Source organism: Pyrus communis, chromosome 10, assembly GCF_041283825.1.
Source record: "Pyrus communis isolate YQ-2024b chromosome 10, ASM4128382v1, whole genome shotgun sequence".
Taxonomy (NCBI): Eukaryota; Viridiplantae; Streptophyta; class Magnoliopsida; order Rosales; family Rosaceae; genus Pyrus; species Pyrus communis.
Window position 1 is genome coordinate 18,195,222 of NC_142574.1, and position 21,396 is coordinate 18,216,617.

Here is a 21,396-nt window from a genome sequence, read left to right on the forward strand (position 1 = left end):
GAAAAGTCGCCGAAAAGTTGGCCAAAAAAGTCACTGACTCCGCCGTGGATGGTGGCGCATGTGCTCCACGCGCCGGCACCGCACATGCGGCTGAGCTTAGGGTTTGGGCCTAGGCTTGGGACCTTGCGCTTAGGATCCTTAGGCCAAAAGCCCAAGCTATGCACAGCCTGAAGGCTTGGGGTCCGAAGGGTTTTGGGTTGGGTTCTAACAGGCCTTAAGCTTGAAAGCCCGAACTAAGGAAAAATTTTTTGGGGGTTTAAATAAAAGGGGTTTGGGGTTTTAGTGGGCCAAAGGCCCGATGTTGGTCATGGCTTGAAGGGCCTGGGTTTAGTGGGTCATGGGTTTCTAGGTGTGGGTCTTTTGACTCGATTCTCGATAGAACGAAGGCTGAAACCTCCCAAGCTTCGATCAACATCGATTGGCCAAATTAACTCACAATCTAACAAACAAAATAAAGGTAGAGACTAAAGAAAGCGTTTGGTACATTCAATTCGTCGGGAAATGGTTGAAGGTGGCCGAATTCTTGCTCGAAAGTCTCAAGGGTTCATCGGAGGTTCTCTGTGCTTCACAGAGACTAGGGAAAGTGATAGAGACAGAGAAAGAGAGATAAGGTATTGGGTTTGAGGGTTGGTGTCTATGGGGTATGGGTTCGAAGGTTGGTGTGGGTGTCGATTGGGGAGAGTGAGAGAGTTTGCCCGAGAGAGGGAGAGAGATTGAGTGAGCTGAGAAAGGGTGATCGGGGAAAAGAAAGAGAATGAGAGATAAATGATGGCCTACCATGTACAGAGAGAGGAGGAGAACTAGAAAGGGAATCCAGAAAGTAAGTCCGGATAGGGTAGAAATTCAGGGGTACAATTGTAATTTCATAAATTGGTAAATAAATGTAAATAACAATTTATTTGGGGGTGGGGTTTCACAATCTACCCCATTTAAAAGAATTTTGTTCCCAAAATTACAATCTCAGATAAATAAGTACGGATACTGACTCCTCATCAGTTCTTCCGTTTCCCATGTCGCTTCCTTGACAATATAGTTTCTCCACAACACTTTTACCAATGGGATGACTTTATTCCTCATAGTCTTCTCTTGCCGATCGACGATCGCCACTAGTGCCTCAACATAACTTGAATCCTGGTTCACTTCTAATGGTTCTGGCTGAATGACGTGAAAGTGATCTGATACATATTTTCAATGCATGGAAACATGAAACACATTATGAATCTACGACAGCTCGGGTGGTAGCTCCAACTTATAAGCAATTTCACCAATTCTCTTCGTGATCTGCTAGGGACCAACATATTAAGGGTTCAACTCCCTTCGTTTACCAAATCGAACCATACATTTCCAGGGCAACAACTTTAGGAATACGTAGTCACCAACCTTGTACTCATGATCTTTGGAATGTCGGTTCGTAATACTCTTCTACCGATCTTGAGCCGCCTTCAGATTTCTCTTTATCAGCTGGATGTTAGTATTAGTGTGTTGACAATTTCTAGCCCCACTAACACCCGCTCACCTACCTTTGTTCAACATAACGGCGTCCAACATGCTTTCTATGCAGTGCTTTAAACAGTGCCATGCCTATACTAGAGTGATAGTTATTGTTGTAAGCAAACTCGATCAAAGGCAAATAGTTATCCCAACTACCTTTCCATTAGAGAATAGACATTCTCAACATGTCCTCCAAGGTCTGAATCATCCTCTTAGATAAACCATCGATCTGTGGATGATAGGCAATGCTATACAACATCTGAGTATCCATGGCAGCATTGAATGCTCTCCAAAATTGGGAGGTGAATCTTGGATCTCTGTCCGGAAAGATAGTGACGGGTACATCATGAAGTTTAACAATGTTATCGATGAATAACTTTGCTAACTTCTCTAGTGTGTAGGTATGTCGAATAGGTAAAAAATGAGCAGTTTTGGTGAGTCGATCTACAATCACCCAAATACCATCAAACCTCGACTGCGTCTTCGGCAAACCATACACGAAATCCATTGTGATGTCTTCCCACTTCCATGCTGGTATAGGGAGATTCTGCATCAGCCATTCAAGTCTTTGTCTATCTACCTTCACTTGCTGGCAAATAATGCATCTTCTCACATACTTTGCCACATTCCACTTTATCCCATACCAGTAGTAGAACAGACAGATGGTGTGATACAATTTGGTATTCCCTGGATGCATGGCATACGCCGAGTTGTGAGCCTCATCAAGTATTTCCTTCTTCACCACTTCATTGTCTTAAGCACAAACAACCTATTTCCCATCATCAAGGCTTCATCTCTTTGGAGTTTCGAATCTCGCCTAGAACAATTATGTACTTGTTTCTTCTGGTCTGCACACTATTGGTTGAGCTTCTGGGCTTCCCGGACCAAATATACCAAAACAATTCTAACTTGAAAGTGTACAGATAGTGCTCCCTGTGAATTTGGCGTCACTGCAACGTTAGTTTAGCAAAGATAAAACAGTAACGGAACATGGATAGCTCGAAGGGAGGTAAGCTGGCCATGAGATTCTAAGTGCATTCGCTACTACATTGGCATGTCCAGGATGATACTTGATAGTGCAGTCGTAATCATTAATGAGTTCCATCTACCTTCTCTCCCTTAAATTCAGCTCCTTTTGAATGAAGACATGTTTCAGCTCCTTAAATTCAAGTAATGTCGCCAGATTTTTAGAGTAAAAACCAATGCTCCAAGCTCCAAATCATGAGTGGGGTAGTTCCTCTCGTGAGTTTTAAGCTTCTTGGAAGCATAGGCAATGACTTTCCCATGCTACATTAGAACACAACCCAATCCCGACAAGGATGCATCACTATAGATCCCAAACTCATCACCATTGTTTGGAAGAGCAAGGATGGGGACATGAGTAAGATGTTTTTTAAGCTCCTGAAAGCTTCATTCACAATGCTCATCCCACTCGAATATGACCCCTTTCCGGGTCAACTTAGTAAGAGGCAGGGTTATTGCTGAGAAATCCTGCACAAAACGTCAGTAATAGCCAGCCAGTTCCAGAAAACTTCGCACTTCCATGACATTCCTCGGCTGTTCCTATGTAGATACTGCAGAAATCTTCTGAGGGTCTACACTAATTCCCTCAGCGGAAACCACATGCCCGAGGAAACTCATCTGGTCTAGCCAAAACAGACACTTGCTAAACTTTGCATACAATTGGTTTTTCCTCAATCTCTCCAACACCAACTTTAAATGTTTCATGTGCTCAAAACTATTCTTGGAGTATATCAAGATATCATCAATGAATACAATTACAAACCGATCGAGATACGGTTTAAAAACTCTATTCATTAAATCCATGAAAGCTGAGGGGCATTCGTCAATCCAAAAGGCATGACACGGAACTCATAGTGTCCATACCTAGTGCGAAAGGCAGTTTTCGGTACATCTTTGTTTCAGATCAGCGGCTGATGGTAACCCGAACAAAGATTGATCTTTGAGAACCCCTGAGCACCTTTCAGTTGGTCAAATAGATCGTCAATACGAGGCAGAGGGTAACGGTTCTTCACTGTTACCTAATTCAATTGCCTATAGTCGATGCAAAGTCTCATCGACCCGTCTTTCTTCCTGACAAACAAAATAATAGCACCCTAGGGAGAGACATGCTGGGTTGGATGTAGCCTTTATCATGAGCTCTTGAAGTTGAATCTTCAATTCCCTCAACTCTGTTGGTGTCATTCAGTATGGTGCCAAGGAAATAGGGTTGGTGCCTAGAAGTAAATCAATGGTGAATTCGATTTCCCTCATGAGTGGTAACCCTGGTAAATCCTCAGGAAACACATCGGTGAATTCATGCACCACTGGCACATCTTCAATACATAGATAAGGTTCATCGCACGTGACTACGTGGGCTAAGAATCCCACACAACCTTTCTGTGACAACTTAGTTGTCTGGATCGCAGAAATAATGTTATCTGGAAAGATTCGTCGCTCACCCTGAAATGTGATAGACGGTCGTCTGGGCTGATTGAACATCACAAATTTCTCCCTACATCTAACATAAGTATAGTGCCTAGTTAGCCAATCCATTCCCAATATGACATCGAACTCCAGAAGATTTTAAAAAATAAGTAACACTCGAATCAATCAGTACACGCGCCCAATTAACACAAACAAGCAATGTACCGGTAATGACTCTGGGGTCCTGCTCCACCTACTGTTGAGTTATGGCATTGATACGCCCATGAGCTTGACATCCTGATCCACTATTACAGCCGCCACGAGTCTTAGCACCTTGGTTGTTACGGCCTGCTCGGTTCCCCTTAGCATGACTACCCAAAGATGCTCCAGAATACTATGGTTGTTGCTGAGCAAAGAACTGGTTATTCTGATTATTACTGCCGCCATAACTTTGGGTACTGCCATAACTCTGAGTATTTGGGTTACTTCCCCCATCGTGACCTAAACTAGAAGCATAACTCTCGGGAGGTGGCGCTGAAGGGCAATCATGAACATAGTGCCCAGTGCTACCACTTCTGTGACATGTGACTGTAACCACAGCGTAATTCCCCTGATGGCGAAATCCACAATGCGCATAAGCTGCTATTGTCAGACTGAAATGGCTGAAACATTGCCTCACTGACTCACTACCTGAGCCCTCACTAGATGATATCGAACCCTGGCCCTGTCACTTGAATGACTGAAAATGACTAGGGCCGAAGAAATTAGAAGAAGTAGAAGGCTCCCTTATATTCTGGGATCAGAATCCACGACCTTGCTGATTTTGATTCTGGTTTCGAGGCTGGTTCTGATTGTCCTATCTCGACTGTTCGATCTACAAGGCCGCCTCAATCATATCCTCATAGGATCTATGACTATTTAGAGCCAGAAGCTCGCGATAGTTCGGGTTCAAAGAAATTTGCAGCTGAATCATCATCTCCTGTTGGTTTTTATAGGTTCCTTCATGATGTCTCGACAATCGCCAAAAAGTGCTATCAAACTCTGTAATACTTAAATCGCCCTGGCGAAATCTAGGAACTTCTGTTTCTTCCTCAGCTAATAACCAGGGCTCAAAAAGTATGTGCTAAAGAGTCTCCTGAATGTAGCCCAAGTTATCAATGAATTACGTGGACGAGAGCCCGTCGCTAACTTCCACCAAAACCTCCCGTCCCCTTGCAGGAAATCACTAGCGGTATTCGCCCATTCAGATGTTGGGCATCTCATGCTCTCTGAGGTATCCTCTATCTTTTCCAACCAATCCTTAGCCTCATCACAACCTCTAACTACCCTAAGTTCCATAACGTTGTGGCTACAAGCAATCTCCATATATGTATAACTCAGTCTGCTACTACCAGGGAAAACATTTCATAGAGCAGAGGTCAACTGCTGAATTCCTCCCATTAGACCAAAACGAGGTTGACGAGGTACATTCCCACCAGGATGGTCCATAATTCTGATAAAAGGTAAACAAGATTTAGAAGACAAAATATTATGGTCACAAGAAAGATTATGATTACCAAATGGAAAAATGAAGTCCTAAGTATGCTTTAATACCAATCTAACACGCCCTGATCCTGATGTTCGGAGGATAGCAGGATGGCAACGTGCTGGTCGACACTCAAGGCTGAAGCAAGCCATTTAATGAATGCATATGCCGAGAACATGTAAAACATGCATATAAATTTCACGCGTAACTACGCAAAGTATTATTCAAAATACAAACTTTCTGAAATATAAAATATTTAACTACCAACAATGAATTTATGATAGTACATGACATGTTCAGAGCATAGTACTAAAACAGAATACAAGCAGAAGGTGTTATTACAAGTGAAGTCAAAGCAGAGAGGATGGCAGGATGTCACTAGTAGAGGAATGCCTCGTAGCTCAAATCTTATTCCTCGTTCCTATGTCCTAAGGGGGACCAAAACAAACATGAGTGGACTAAGTTGATATATAAATAGTACTGAAACAGTTATTCAACATACTAATCCCTAAAGTTTTATGAAAACTCATAGCATAATATGTAATAGGTTTTCCGAAAACCCTAGCATGCCATAAAACATTTCATAGAACATATATCATATAGTGTGCTAAATAGTGGTATCATGTATCAATATCTCATGGCCGAAGCCACCAACCTACGCCCGACCGAAGCCAATATATGTATCTCCAGGCCAAAGCCACAACCTATGCCTGGCCGAAGCCAATAGAAGTATCTCTCTGCTGAAGCCACCAATCTACACCCGATCAAAGCCAATATGAGTATCATTGCCCGTAGGCAAAATAGTGACCACTAGATGCACACAAAAATATTGAATATAGTCTCTCCGAACATAGGTACATATATCTCAAAACCACTTCATAGTATATAGTCATCCATCATATATACTATAAAAAGGGTGTAAAATCATGTTCATAAATAGTATATAGTCATCCATCATATATACTACAAAGAACATAAATTCGATAAAGTATGGTAGTCCAAATATTCTCAATAAAGCATGATAATCATAAAGTGTAAATCTAATTTACTCATAAAACATAATCATTAAATCATGCTTTTCATGTGTGCATTTCTACTATTAAAACATGCATTTTAGAAAAAGTCCACTCATAGATACTTTGTCGTCGAAAAGCCGTACGAAATTGGAAAAAAGGAATCGCCGCTAATAATTTCACCTAAGCACGTAAATGGTCCAATTAATAAACTATACTCAAACGCCACGCGTAGGGAAAAGTTGAAAAACATAAAGGGGGACCTCGGGTACTCCCCACCCACCGCTGCACGTAGGGAAAAGTCATCGGAAAAGTTACCGGTGTAGCCGTGAACGGTGGCCCGTGTGTTTCACACGTCGGCATCAGCAGGCACCCACGCTCAGTCTACGTGCAGCTGGGCTTAGGGTTTGGATTGAGTTTGGGCCTAATCTTGGGATCCTAGGCTTAGGTTCATTGGGCCCAAGCTATGCACGGCTCGAAGACCTGGGGTCCGAAGGGTTTTGGGTTGGGTTTTAACAGGTCTTGGGCTTAAAAGCCTGGGCCAAGGAAAAGGGTTTTGGGGGTTTAAATAAAAGGGTTTAGGTTTAGGGTTTTAGCGGGCCAATGGCTCGATGTTGGTCACGGCCCAAAGGGCCTGGGTTTAATGGGCCATGGGTTTCCAGGTGTGGGTCTTCTGACCTGGTCCTCGACGGAATGAAGGTCGGAGCCTTCCGAGCTCTGATCTACATCGATCAGCCAAAGTAACTCACAATCTAACAACCAAAATAAAGGTAGAGATGAGAGAGAGTGTTTGGTACCTTCAATTCGTTGTGAAATGGTCAGAGGTGGCTGGATTCTTTCTTGGAAGTCTCAAGGGTTCACCGGAGGTTCTCTGTGCTTCGCCGTGTTTGACAAAGACTAGGGAGAGTAAAAAAGAGAGAGAGAGAGAGAGAGAGAGAGAGAGAAAGAAAGAAGGTCCTGGGTTTGAGGGTTGGTGTCTGTGGGGTGTTGGTTCGAAGGTTAGTGTGGGTGTCTGTGACATCCCACATCGCCCAGGGGAGTAATCCTTAAATGTATATTCCCATCCCTACCTAGCGCAAGGCCTTTTGGGAGCTCACTAGCTTCGGGTTCCGTAGGAGCTCCAAAGTTAAGCGAGAATGAGGCTAGAGCAATCCCATGATGGGTGACCCACTGGGAAGTTGCTCGTGAGTTCCCAAAAACAAAACCGTGAGGGTGTGCTGGGGGCCCAAAGCGGACAATATTGTGCTACGGTGGAGTCGGGCCTGGGAAGTGGTCCCGCCCGGGTCGAGATGTGACAGTGTCGATTGTGGAGAGTGAGAGAGTTTGTCCGAGAGAGGGGGAGAAAGTGAGTGAGATGGGAGAAAGTGATCGGGGAGTCGGGCCTGGGAAGTGATCCCGCCCGGGTAGGGATGTGACAGTGTCAATTGGGGAGAGTGAGAGAGTTTGTTCGATAGAGGGGGCGAGAGTGAGTGAGATGAGAGAGAGTGATCGGGGAGAAGAGAGAGAGAATGAGAGATAAGGGAGGGTCTGCCACGTGGCAGGCAAAAAGAGGAGGAGAACTAGAAAGGGAATCCAGAAAGTAGATCCGGATAAGGTAGAAATTCAAGGGTACAAATGTAATTTCATAAATTGTTAACGGCAAGCGAGATAAAGAAAGCAGCTGGCCCTATGGAACGGAACAGGTTGCTTATTTACTTTTAGTAAGACCACTTTGGTAAGCAAAATTCGATTATATAGGCATGGATATGAACTAATTTTAGTATATATAGTAGTGAAAAAGTGCTTTCTTTGTTTGAAGGCTTCAAGTGAGGATCAAACCATCGCAAATGTAAATTACAATTTATTTGGGGGTGGGGTTTCACAACATAAACAATAAAAATTAAGCCTACAAAAAATAACAAATCACATTGACAAATAAAGCCTACAACATAAATTACCTATTATTGGTAATAAATTATATATTAATTTAATTTTTGTTCTGCAGTTCATTTCAGTACGGTTTTAGATGTTCAAAACTAAAACCAAACTACTGTTCCATATTGAGGTTCAGTTTCAAACATAAACCGTTTTCAAACTACAAAAACTGAATTGTTCGGCGTGGGTCAATTTGGTTTGTGTTTCGATTTCAGTTTTCGGCATTTCTATTCCCCTTTACGTGTCCATCTCAACTGTCCCATTTTTAGGTATGGTATTTCATCGGATGGTTTATAGGAGTACTCCTCGTCAAATATTCTAGTAAGGTACGTACTTATATTTATCTATATGTATATTAATAAAATTATTATTTTACTATTCTGAACTGTACTATGAAAACGATGAAGCAATTTAACCCAAAATGTAATAGGTTGAAAAAGAATCAGACCAATTCACCACTTGATCCTTGATATATAATCTTTAATTGTGTAACCTCCCAAAGATAAACCCCTAAGATTCACAAGTGTTATTCCCATGCATTTATGTAAGCTCAAAACACAATCAGTTAGAAGAATTTGTAGGTAGTGAGACTTGTTACTCAGAAGGGAAGAAAAGGGATCCAAAAAGTTTGAAATATCTACACAACTCTTGTCCAATGTACCTTTTACACAACATTTTCCCACACAAAATCTACACACTTTTTTTTTTTTTTTTTTGTAAATTAAAGAAGCTACTTTACTACTAGTAGAAGAACATGTTACACTCTTGTTTCTTGGTTTTATATGCCACAAAAATTAATTGGCCATTTGATAACTATTTTATTTTTACATTTAGTTTTAATTTTTGTGTTAAGAGACAAAACTACACCTGGGAGAAAATAAGAATATAGAAGAGTGCAAGAAGGATTGTAGGAGAGGTATAAAAGAAATGTATCAATACAAATAATGATAACTATAAATAGTTTACATTATTTCACTTTCAAGATTTTGTCTTCGTTCATTCTTCTTTATTGTTTCCCTCCCACCCGTGAACCACCTTTTTTCATCCCTCATTTCCTTCATATGCTTACTTCATATCTAATGCACAATTGTAAAAACAAAAATAAAAATAATTATCAAACAAGCTCTAAAGTTTAAACTTTGGTGTAGATCATACAACACCTAGTAAAACACTAATCAATAAACCATGATACATTTTGCAAATGGTGTATTGTCTCGATGAATTCCTCTTCATCCCATTGCGTTTCAGGTTCAAATCCTCATCACTCCCCTTAATCGAGTTTAGAGCACTAAATCGTTCGTCATGAAAAACCATGATACATTCTATAGTTTCAACAGAACCACCATTATAAACAATAAATTGATGAAACTAAGTGTCCGATCACGCCACTGCCCCTGCGTTCACCATATCGTCATCAACATAGTCATCTTCTGCAAGCCACTGTTCAAGGTCGTCCATCTCATCAAAGTCGTGCATGTAAACATCATCGGCAGTATCCCCTTGCTGAACTCCCAGCTCCTCACCACGGCATGAAACATGCAAGAACGGTCTACTTGGAGCCAAAGCATCTACCATATCTCTATTTACACTACCCGTAACTCCCAACCATCTCAGCCTTGGAAAATATGGTTTCTTCAACCACCAAAACGAAAGCAGGGTAATCCCACCACAATTAAACAGATCCAGCAACCTTAAGCAGTTACCATGCCACCTCTCCTCGTCAACTTGCATAGATGCTAATGCCATTACTGCAGTGTCACCTATGGGTGGGCATTGCCGCATGCGCAGTTCAAGTAGCGGAATCCTACTCTTTGCCAGTAATAAAACTGCATTATCGGAGAGATTAGGAAGATTGGACAAGTCTAATTATTGCAACTCCAACTTGGAAGGGCCATCAAATAGAGCAGTGATACAATTATCCGTAAGTTTCTTGCATCCTCTAACAGACAATGAAATTAGTGAATTATAACCACTGGTCTCAAATACAATAATCCCACATCACTAATATCAGAGCAATCTAGCAACAATGTCTTTACTTTTGGAAGAGTGCTTGTGGCTCGGAGGGATTCATCCCCGAGGTTTCTGCAATCTCTCAAATCCAAAACTTCCAGATCCTTGTTAGACGCCAACCTAGTCACTGCATGGTTGGTTAAAAGAGTGCACCGTCTCAAGCTAACATGTGTTAAAGAAAGGGAAGTTGCAGAAATGTCATGAAAAACCAAATCGATTAACTGAGTCCCATGAGACACCCTAAGCTTATATAATTGGAGCAAGAACGCAGGATCGTTTTGAAACCTGTCTGTAACACGACAGAAGCCACTTAGAAATATGATTTCCATGTTTTTGCACTTGTCAGCCAATAAGAGGAGCCAAGATCATTTACTCTTCTAAAATGGGTAATGACATGCTCCTGGCTCCTAACCAATGAGAGATGCTTCAACTTCCCATGCTGATTAATCTGTTGAACGCCAGAAAAGAATTATAGGTTACTATGCCTAGCATCATCTTTTTTTTCCTTCCTAAATTATGTGTTACTATGCCGGTGTACTTTCTTTATGCACGAGAGTTCGATACTCATTTTATAACTTACATTAGTTTAAAATATAATTTTGTTGGCCACTTAATTCTAGAGTTTAGTGGTATTTTTCTTCAATTGTAAGTGAGAGATCTTAGGTTCGGTTCTCACCAAAGATCAATTTGAACAACATTATTGTTAACCCATTGTGAGGCTTATCTCAATCCCACACCCCTTAGTGTAGATAATATCATTTGTTCGCCACTTAGTACCACGGTCTAGTGGTATTCCTCTTCATTTGTAAGTGAGAAGTCTTAGGTATGATTCTCGCCAAAGGCGAATTTGAACCACATTATTAGAAGTTTATTATGAGACTAAGCCTACTCTCTTCTCCCTTAATGTAAATAATATTGTTTGTTAAGGAAAAAAAAAAAAAAAAAAGGATTTCGTTGGTATCAGAAATTAACACTTTGGAGGCCTAACCCAATTCTAGCCCCTAACCGTGATGCTCCCATTTCGAACTAATTTAATCTTACATAGGAGGAGATTGAGCTGTAAACTGGGTTGACTTTGGCACCCGGGTCCATTTCACAATCTGTATTAAACCTTAAAAGGTCCGTTTGGATTGCTAATAAGCACTTTTACTACAAGTGTTTCTCTGTGCGACGCATGTTTTATCGTCGCGCGAAGGTGAGGTCGTCATGCAAAGACATTTTGCACCATGTAAGTGTTGTCGTCGTGCAAAGATCTTTTGCACGACGCAGGTTGTCCTTTCATTGCGTAAACCTTGCTTTCATTGTCTTTGCACGACGAAGGTTTCGTTGGGCTAATTTTCATGCAACGGTTTTTTACTTTGCGCGACGAAGGTACCTACGTCGCGTAAACTGTTTTTTGAACTAGTGTGTGTGATAGTAGCCAAAGACTAAACTACAATCGTAGCTGAGGGCTAAACTCATGTTCGAAGATCATCCACATGAAATCTTACATGTTTGTTTGTATCATACCAATGATGTCACATGAATTTTTGCAAAAGAAATATTCTTCCTGTACAAATTCAGATGATGTGTTTGTAGAGAAAAAAAAGGGGCATCTGTGGGTGCAAAAATTAAGGCTTAAGCAATGAGCCAGTACCTAAATTTGGGAGAGTGTAGCAAGAATAAAGGAGCATGATCAAACACTTCCATGGAATATGGAACATGGAGAAATAGGGAGAAAGTGGAACTTGGAGCCCAAGTATTTTATGTCTATAAAGGAACTAGAATCCCATGAGAACAGGGAAGGAAAAAAAGGAAGTATCAGATAGCTTAACAATGTCTTGCAATTATTTTGAACAAAGACTAACTTGAGCGTCGGAGTGTTTTTTTGTAGGTCCCCTCCTCTCTCATTGATGGCGAGCGAAGATGGTGTCGTGGACTTCTCATCACAGTTACAGGATTTACTTGTTGGAAGATTGGAGGATCTGAATTTTTCCACTCCAACAAGCTTTTAGTTGTTGATTGTTTGAGACGCAGTCCCAAATAAATACTAAATCACATTACATACAAGTGAAAATCTAAATCATATTACATACAATTATAAATATATTCTAAAAAGCACTTCTAACTAAAACTTACTTCTAAATTTTCCTGCCAAAAGAGCTTTAAGTTAACAGTTTCTGTCAAAAGACCTTTTATTTAAATATTCCCAAATAGATTCTAAATCGTATTACATACGAGTGAAAAGTAATGAAGTCACATTAATAAGATATTGTCATTGTTGTCCCCTTTTGCATCGAAAGAAACTCACGACAACATTATCGTTGTTAAACATCACAACAACATGTTCATCCAACCCATTACCATTACATTCGGAACTACTGCTACGATATGAAAACGCAAAATAAATAAATAAAAAGGCAGAATGGCTCTAACAAGTTAATGGTCGGACGTAGCACTGTACATGGTATGTGAAATGGTTGGGGAATTCCCCGCACTGCACTACGCACTGCACTAATTCCTTTCGATAAGTAGAGTCATAAACATCTGCTTGCCTTGGTTAGTGATGACCCCGTCTCAGGACGGACAGAAATCCTCCCGATGATTTGTGTCGTTCCACTCCATCACCAATCTGTTCAATAAACTTGGTTTAGTAGTCACCTTTGCTCATATTATTTTAATACATGTTTTGCCAAGTAACTGCAACCAGAATGTATACCTGTTCGGCTAATGCCTGCAGAATCTCTATGATTTCTGAGAAATCAGGTCTTGATGCTGAATCTTGCTGCCAGCATTTGTCAAGCAGCTCGGCAAGCTTGGGAGGAGTATTCTTTGGGATGGTCGGCCGTAAACCCTGGAAAGACGGTAGGGAAACTTATACACAGTCCATCGTTTGAATAAAAGATGTACCACTCAAAGGGTTTATCATTTTTCTCCCTGGGCGGGCACTAAGCCAGTTACACAAGTGGTTTCAACTCCCAACGATTAATTAGTGATCAAGAAAACTAATCGTAGCTGAACAAGGGTAGAAGAATATGTCTCTGGTCACTAACTAAACAAAATTGTAGAATGATAGTGTACCTTTTGGGAAACTCCGACGGCTGCTTGTAACGGGGTCAAGTATTCATATGGAAGCTGCCGATTTAAACAGAAGAAATCATAAACAAGAGCAATAGTAAAAGAAATGATAAAATAAATGCTATCGACAAGCAATACCTTTCCAGTCAGTAACTCCCATAACACAACTCCAAAGCTAAAAATATCCGCCTTGTGATCATATGCCTTGTGTTCTATAACCTTCAATGGAAAACAACTGTTGTAAGGAAATGCCAACTAGAATTCATGTAATAGGAAAACACAGACAGACTCATGGCGGAAATTTGAGCGACTTGCGAATAACCATTTTCTTAAACGTTGCTTTCATTTTCAAGCGCATTCTTCAATAGAAACTTAAAAAAATGATAATAATAATAATAATGTTATGACATAATAAAATGTGATACGTAGGAAGGACATCCGAAGTTAGAAAGAGAGCTGTGCGCATGAGAAACCCTAGGGTACAACCCAGATTAGTCTAATACTCCATGCTGACTACTTAATTGATGACAAAGGTTGCCAATTGCTCATCATTAAGGTTTACCCGCACAGATGCCGATGGGGCACTTAGTTTATATATTTTAATTCTGTGAAAATTAAACTATGTAGTCTAATAATCATCTCAGATAATGATAGGAAGGCTAAATTTTGTAAATAAAATTTTGAAAACTAAATGAAATGGAAATTGATGATTGAATTATTATTTATACGATGATAAATGTGTTTATTTCTATTGATGAAATATTATTTAGTTTGCAAATTTTGTCTACAAATTTATTCTCCTTAACAGTACCCATCTATCTCTCTCTTGTTAGACTATTAATTAGGACCAGAAATTAAAACTTGATTTCTAATTGGCGAACATAACGGCGCCTATAAGATATGTATATGTATACACTAAATGCTGATGGAGTACTTTATTTCTATTTAATATTAGGGAAAATTTAAACTATGTAGCCTATTAATCTCTCTCTCTCTCTCTCTCTCTCTCTATTGTTAGACTATCAATTAGGACCAAAAATTTAAACTTGATTTCTGAATGGTCAACTCTCTCTCTCTCTCTCTCTCTCTCTCTCTCTCTATTGTTAGACTATCAATTAGGACCAAAAATTTAAACTTGATTTCTGATTGGTCAACATAACAGCTCCCTATAATATATGTATACCCTAAACCCTAACACCATCCTTCTCTTCGTGCATTTGTGCTAGTCTGTATATATATTCACACACAGATATAAAACTTAAATGATGAAATGAACGAAAACAATTCCAGAACTTTCAAGTGGAAGTACAGACCTCTGGAGCCATCCACCTATAAGTCCCAGTTTCTGCTGTCATTACTCCAGATTGAGATTTTACTCTAGCAACCCCGAAATCAGCAACCTTAACAACCTGTAAAGTGATGCATATATCAAAAAAGCTTTAGAAATGGTAGGTTAATGATCATTAAAGTATTAGCAGCTAAACTAGACAAAGAATTACTTTTCTAACTTTAATTAAAGTATCATGAGGGTCTCTTACTTCATTTTCATCCATCAAGAGATTGGCGGCTTTTAAATCCCTGTGGATTATGTTATTTTGATGCAAGTAGGTCATTCCTTTGGAAACATCAATTGCGACCTTGAGCAAGGATGGAAGCTTAAAAACTCCCTTTTGCTTATGCAAGTAGTCATACACACTTCCACCGGACATATATTCTGCCATACGACGAGAATAAATCTTAAAAAAGGGGAACTAATAACTACCATTATTTGAAAATATCAAGTCATCAAAGTTACACAGTCATTGTAATTTACCTGTTACAATGCACAAACTTGGATGCTTGGTACACGCACCAATGAATTGTACAACATTCTTGTGTCGAACTTTCCTATAAGTTTCAGAAATCTTTTGTCAAATTAGAAGAGAAAAACGTATTGTGGAAAGAAATTATAGTAGATTTCAACCACTTCCTCGTTTCCTTAAACAAGAAAAGAAAACTGTTAAGAGAACAACCAACATTTAAAAGAATGTTACATGACAAACACAAACATTTAAAAGAATACAAATCAAATTAAAAATATATAGAAGATCAAGTGAGCATGCATTTGTTATGATTCCCAACAGTTGTAGAGACCACACCTATTCATGTCCCTAAAACATACCAGCCTAGTATCTCTCCGGGATTCAAAGCGCTATATATAGCTCGCATGGCTATTGATTCAGGGCAAAGTCAAGTTCAATGTAAATGGTGCACAAGTAGGTTAATATAAATTGATATACCTCATAATGTAGACTTCCTGGGCAAAATCTTTCAGCATATCTGGATTTACACACTCGGGCTTGAGGACTTTAATGGCAACTTCTTGAGTACAATATGTACCTTTATATCTGATAAAAGATCCAAAGTCAACCGCCACTCAAAAGTGCATGCTTGGCTGGGAGGGAACAAAAAAAAAGGGAAAAACCCGATTCAAACAGTACAATTATCTTATAATTCAAAACTTACAAATCTCCACAGGACCCAGATGCAACTTTATTCCCAAACTTCAACTGTCTAGGATCAAGTTCCCATACATCAGTCCCATCATTAGGTATTTCCAGATGATCAGGTTCAGTTTTGATCACTACTTGATCGTGCTCGCTGCCAAAAGATGATGATCGATGAGTTGGCGGCCACAGCCTCTGCACATAAATACAATGTTCAAATGAATGATGCATTCCTCATGAAATTGCACGTAGATCATGGGAAGGTTACAGTATAAGGAAAAGATACGGATGCACCTCAATTAAAATTAGACGAAAGAAACATTATACAAATGGGACATCACTCGTTGTAATCCTCCCTACTCAATCGAAAAAGAAATTAACTAGTACAATAGAATCACCTCAATCTTTAAAACTTCCTTTTGTATTGCGATCTTAAGCTTCTCTGTTTCCTGTTTCAAGAACAAGTTGGCCAACGTAGTTTCTTATTGTAAATAAAATAAAAAACTGCTGCTTGCAGACTGTTTGGAAAAGCCTGAAGTTGTAATACTTCTTCGGTAAAACACTATTGAATCAAAATCATGTTTACCTTCTTAGGCAAACAAATGCTTTATTAAAAACCAAGCAATTGAATTGAATTGTCTAAAATTATGTGTATGTACCTCGTAACGCCATCCATCAACAACAAAGACATCCAAGGAGTAACCATCTAATGTGGAAAAAGCATGAGCTTCTTGGATGTTCAGCCCAACCTCCGCAAGCAAGGAAGTTAACTGCCAAATTTATCATGAGAGTGATGACCAGGAAGTATAAGAGGTACTGGTGTGTGAAGATATAATATTCAAAGAAAAACTATGTATTTCATGTGCGTGACCCTCATATAGAGGCAAAATCAAGTTGAAAATATGTGAATTTATGTTTTTACCAGTGTTTGAAAAAGGAAAAAAAAAAAAAGAGCCTTGAGGCGTGCCACGGTGGCTTTGGAGGCAGGGCGGCGATGAAAACGCCTCTGCCAGCAGGAGTAGGCTTGAACTTACCTAGACGTGTTTGAGGCAAGCCTAGGTGGCTGAGGTGCTTGACTGGGTGTTCCCAGGACCCTTCAACAGTTAAAAATCTTGCTTGAAATTTCCTGGGGACCCCTCTAAGTCGAAGATTGGGCTTTGCCCATTGCCTTTGTAAAAGAGGTGAGGCGGCGTCTTCACAAAGAAGAAGAGTTTTTCATAATTCAATTTGTTTCAAAATTCTCCACACCACCAAAATTTGTTCAAAATTCAAGTGAGTTTTTTGGTATTCTAATCTCAATTTGGTCTTTGATTGCTTGTTTGATTGTTGATTAATTTGTTTATCAAAGTATTATATTTTTATAATATTAAAAACTTTGGTCATGTGAGGCTTTGCCTCAAGCCTCAAGGCTTTCGCCTAGGTGGAGCTATTCATGAAACTCCTCACCTACGCCTTAGCCTTTTAAAACATTGGTTTTTACATTAGTAATTTGCGACATTTCCAAGCTCAAAGTGTGCTTGTCGCCATAAGCTTAGCTCACATAAGTCCACACACACACGTAGAGGTTCAAAAAATCTTATGATGATGACTTAGTTTTAATGTCAACTAAGAAATTGTCAAATACCTGACTGAGTAGTTTTGGCTTATCGTCTGTTGAGAAAGCGATTTCATGCGCTATGGGCCTACATCATTGTCCATCATGAATAAAACACATTAATATTCATCTGCAAGTGCAGTCACTTTGCTTCACTAGTGTAATTAGAAAGCATGAGCATAAAATATAGTTGATTTACCAATGGTCAGGTTCACTTAAAATTTCAGTTATGAAAAATGAAAATAAAAGTTTATGCATCGATAAGTACAGTTAATATAGCTAGCATGGATCACTGGTAACATGCAGCGCAATAAGCATGCAAAAAACTCCATTAACAGAACCCAATAGCAAATAAGTCCATGGCTAAGATCAAACCAATTTAAAGGAAATAATTCCCAGACCCTTTCATAAACCAAGTTTAAATGGGAAAGTGAAAATAGTGTAGTCAAAACTCATGAGCCAAAATAAAGTCTTTCAGAAAGAGAGATGCAGTAAAAACATATTTACTCGAGACAAATAGCTATTTACCAAGTAAACTGAGTTCTGGCATGTACAGCATGTTCAGCATCATGATCTTCAGATTTATTTGCCTCAAGTGCAGGGGCTTCGAGGTTAGGAGATGAGCCAAACGCTGGAGGGGGATGTATACTGATATTTGAAAAACCAGCTGGAGTTGTTAGTAATGTTTGACAGTGCAGTAGGATGACAGAAAAGAAGGTAAACACCTTTTATTCACAGACTATATGCGTTAAATCTTGAAGCTACATTAAAAATTTGGATACACTTTTAGGAAACTAAATAAGATTACCTTTGTCTGTTATATATGTTTGAACTTTGGGCAGCATCTTTACCCGGATCTGTATTCATATCTGCGATAGAATGAACCTACACGATATTGTGATTCCCAGAAGGTATGAGGTCATGCAGCAAAGTTTAGGAAGATGATGAATGGGCATAAATGTCTGTACAACTAATTTATATAAAGAACTAGAAGAAAAAAGAAGAAATTATTAGGGAAGTTCCATCAGGAGATGAAACTTAAGACTTTGTTTGAAATTGGATTTTTCAACTGTTCATTTAATCATTTGTATTCTTAAAATTTTATGCTTCTAGGGGTGCCAAATTCCCCCTCCCCCCCCACCACGTAAAGAAAGCATGTAGCTATGAGATAAATAACCTAGTTTTAACGGAAAGCTACTAGACTCTCACAACACGACCAACAATTAAAGAGACCCTAAGCTAGTAAGATCAACAGATCTAATCTTACACAAGGATAGCCACTAAGAAACTAAGCTGCACGGAGAAACCAATTCCAAATGGAACCGTTCAAGGAGAAATCATTCTTAAGGATTTAAGGTCGTTAAACGAGCACTCCTTAGCACAACACTAACAACTTCGAATGTGACATGATGAACATTCCATGAGTTAGGTAGTGTAGTCACAAGTGGGGCCTGGTCCAAATCCGATTTCTAAGCTTAATCAAGAAAAGATCTCACAAAATCTGCGGTGACATTAACGATGCACCGGCCACAGAAATGACAAGATAAACAGGCTAGCACTCAAGCATCAATGGCAACAAAATCTTTTACAATCGACGCAGCAGTAGGTCAGATATGTAGTCGATCATCTAACCTGTACAAGGCGGACTTCGATCGCTGGTCTATGAGCAGGATCATGAGCCAAATGCAGTAATCTTTTGTGCATAAGCACATCTTCTGCCCTCTCCACATTCACATCCAACGCATACCTATAAAATACGCGAGTACAATCAAATGCCTCAACTCATCAAAAAGCTGTTTGTGATTCTACAAAATAGTAAACCGCGAGTAGTGAAGCGATTACCAGTAGAATAATATGTTTGAGGATTGCTAAATCTGCTTTATTTTGTACTGTTTGGATCAATAGAAAAATACGTAATAACGTAGCAGAAAATGAAAGGAAAATTCCAGATACAAATTTCCATATGCAAGATTCAGAAACAAATTTTCAAAAAGCAGATTCGAAATCAGCAAAAAAATCTTAGTAAAAATAATGATAAGAAATTAATGCTAGTAAGAGTAATATATATACATGCATAGATAATATATACAAATAAATAATTCAAGAAAAAAATCAAGACAAATATTGGGAGTAAAAGGTACCGAGTGGGAAGGCGATTGAAGTGAGCCCAAAGCTCGTCGTCGAAGCCCGGGCAAATAGCCTCGTCGTTTTTGGAGTCCTTGAGGCGGCGGAGGACCTCATTGTAAACCCCGACCTTCTGCCTCTGCTGGCGAGACTGAGCCGGAGAAGATGACGCGTTGTTCAGAGCTCTACTCCTGCAGCTCTCGCTGTTGTCCTCCATCACCATTGGCGGCGAGCGCGACGGAATTGAGAAAACGGAGGAAGAAAAAATGGCGGAGAGAGAAAGTGAGAGGGAGGATCGTCGGTTGGTTTTTTTCTTTTTACGTGAAACGACGAACAGCCGGGTTTATATGCGGAGGATTTCAGAGTGAGGGTCGAAACCGAAAACTTAAATAATAATATAAATAAATAAATTACAACAACAATGAAATTAAAATTAAATTTTTGTACGGCGTAGTGCGCACCGTTGGCGTGTGAAATTGATTAATTAACAATTTAATTAATCTTGAAATGTCATGTGAAGTTACACACTTTTTTTCTTTCAGTTTGTCATATCATCGAAAATTTTAAGCCATTTTGTTATATCAACTTTTCAAAATTATTAATTCGTTATCTTACACTAATATCGTTAAGTTTTTCATCCAAAATAAATCATGTGTCTCACACATTACTTGTGCTCTGGGTTATTTCAGACTTTTGACCTTTTTTTCACAAGTTCTTCATTTCTCTTTTGTACAAATCTTTAAATTTTGGTTAGTTAAAAAACATAGCGTGGTAGTTGTAAGCTTTGAGAAATCAACATGGTCAATCATGTCCAAACGTGGTTATTAATCATGGCCATCCCTTTCATTTCATTGCTACATATCAAAAATATTAGTCCATTGTCTAATCATGTTCAAAATCAAAGCACTACATAAGAAATGAGAAAATATTACTTTCAGTTCACAACATTTACAACTGATTTCCTTCAAATTTAATGGTTTTCAGAGAAAACTTAACAGAGTTAGGATGATATGACAGATTAACGGATAATGAGGTGTTGAAATGCCCAAAACAACCCTGAACAAAGTCATGACTTATTTTGAATGGAAAACATAACGGACCTAGAGTGACATGATAAATAAATTAATTATTTCGAAAAATTGTTATGACAAAACGCTTGATATTTTAGTTCATATGATAAATTGTAAAAAGTGTATAAGTACTTGTGGCATAAAAAAATTTCCCAATGATTTATTAACATGAGAAAAGATTTCATGAGATGTCACTCCATCAATTGTAGTGTGCCATCAACCAGCATAAGTTAATAACGGATTAGATTAGATTATGGTTTGGATTCGTTACAATACGAAAGTGACGATGAGACTAGTAACTGGTGAAGGTTTTACCTATACATACTCGTGTCTTATTTGTATTTTATTTTGACGTTTCTTTCCATTGGAATGAAGTACTCTGTGTTTTTGCATATTGTAATTGCTTGAACATGTAATTTTGTATATTGCGCATTCCAAAAATAAAATTACCAATCTCACAGAAAACTAATTTCGTATACATTAGGGTAGCGAATTGGCACTTCTCTTTTAAGCTATATGCGCTCCAAACTTGAATTTTTTACGGTAAAGACACTAGCCCATCTCCAATGGTGGCTTATAACCTAAATTTTCCCTTCCCCCCCCCCCCCCAAAAAAAAAAATCCACTCCAACCCAAAACCTAAACCAAACCTAAAACCTAAAACTTAAAATGAACCCAAATACCAG

The 21,396-nt window shown here is 39.1% G+C and overlaps 1 protein-coding gene and 1 pseudogene across 3 annotated transcripts; both read right to left on the reverse strand.

The window, feature by feature from the left end:
• Nucleotides 1–9,750: 9,750 nt before the first annotated feature.
• LOC137728260 (F-box/LRR-repeat protein 10 pseudogene) lies at nt 9,751–10,843 on the reverse strand (annotated as a pseudogene).
• Nucleotides 10,844–12,536: 1,693 nt separating this feature from the next.
• Nucleotides 12,537–20,015, reverse strand: LOC137730299 (serine/threonine-protein kinase STY46-like). Of its 3 annotated transcripts, none has more exons than XM_088678612.1 (16): nt 19,659–20,015; nt 19,150–19,264; nt 18,326–18,402; nt 18,046–18,165; nt 17,548–17,605; nt 16,583–16,693; nt 16,322–16,372; nt 15,943–16,118; nt 15,717–15,824; nt 15,251–15,324; nt 14,976–15,151; nt 14,751–14,846; nt 13,576–13,656; nt 13,441–13,494; nt 13,079–13,213; nt 12,537–12,991 (listed from the first exon to the last, which is right to left on the reverse strand). In XM_088678612.1, the coding sequence occupies exons 1-16, from the start codon at nt 19,862–19,864 to the stop codon at nt 12,920–12,922; spliced, it is 1,710 nt and encodes a 569-aa protein (XP_088534738.1). In that variant the 5' UTR covers nt 19,865–20,015; the 3' UTR covers nt 12,537–12,919. The 3 variants fall into 3 exon arrangements, with proteins under 3 accessions (XP_088534738.1, XP_088534740.1, XP_088534739.1); XM_088678614.1 differs by having other exon boundaries at nt 18,326–18,386; nt 19,659–19,856; XM_088678613.1 differs by lacking the exon at nt 16,322–16,372 and having other exon boundaries at nt 19,659–20,011.
• Nucleotides 20,016–21,396: the final 1,381 nt, after the last annotated feature.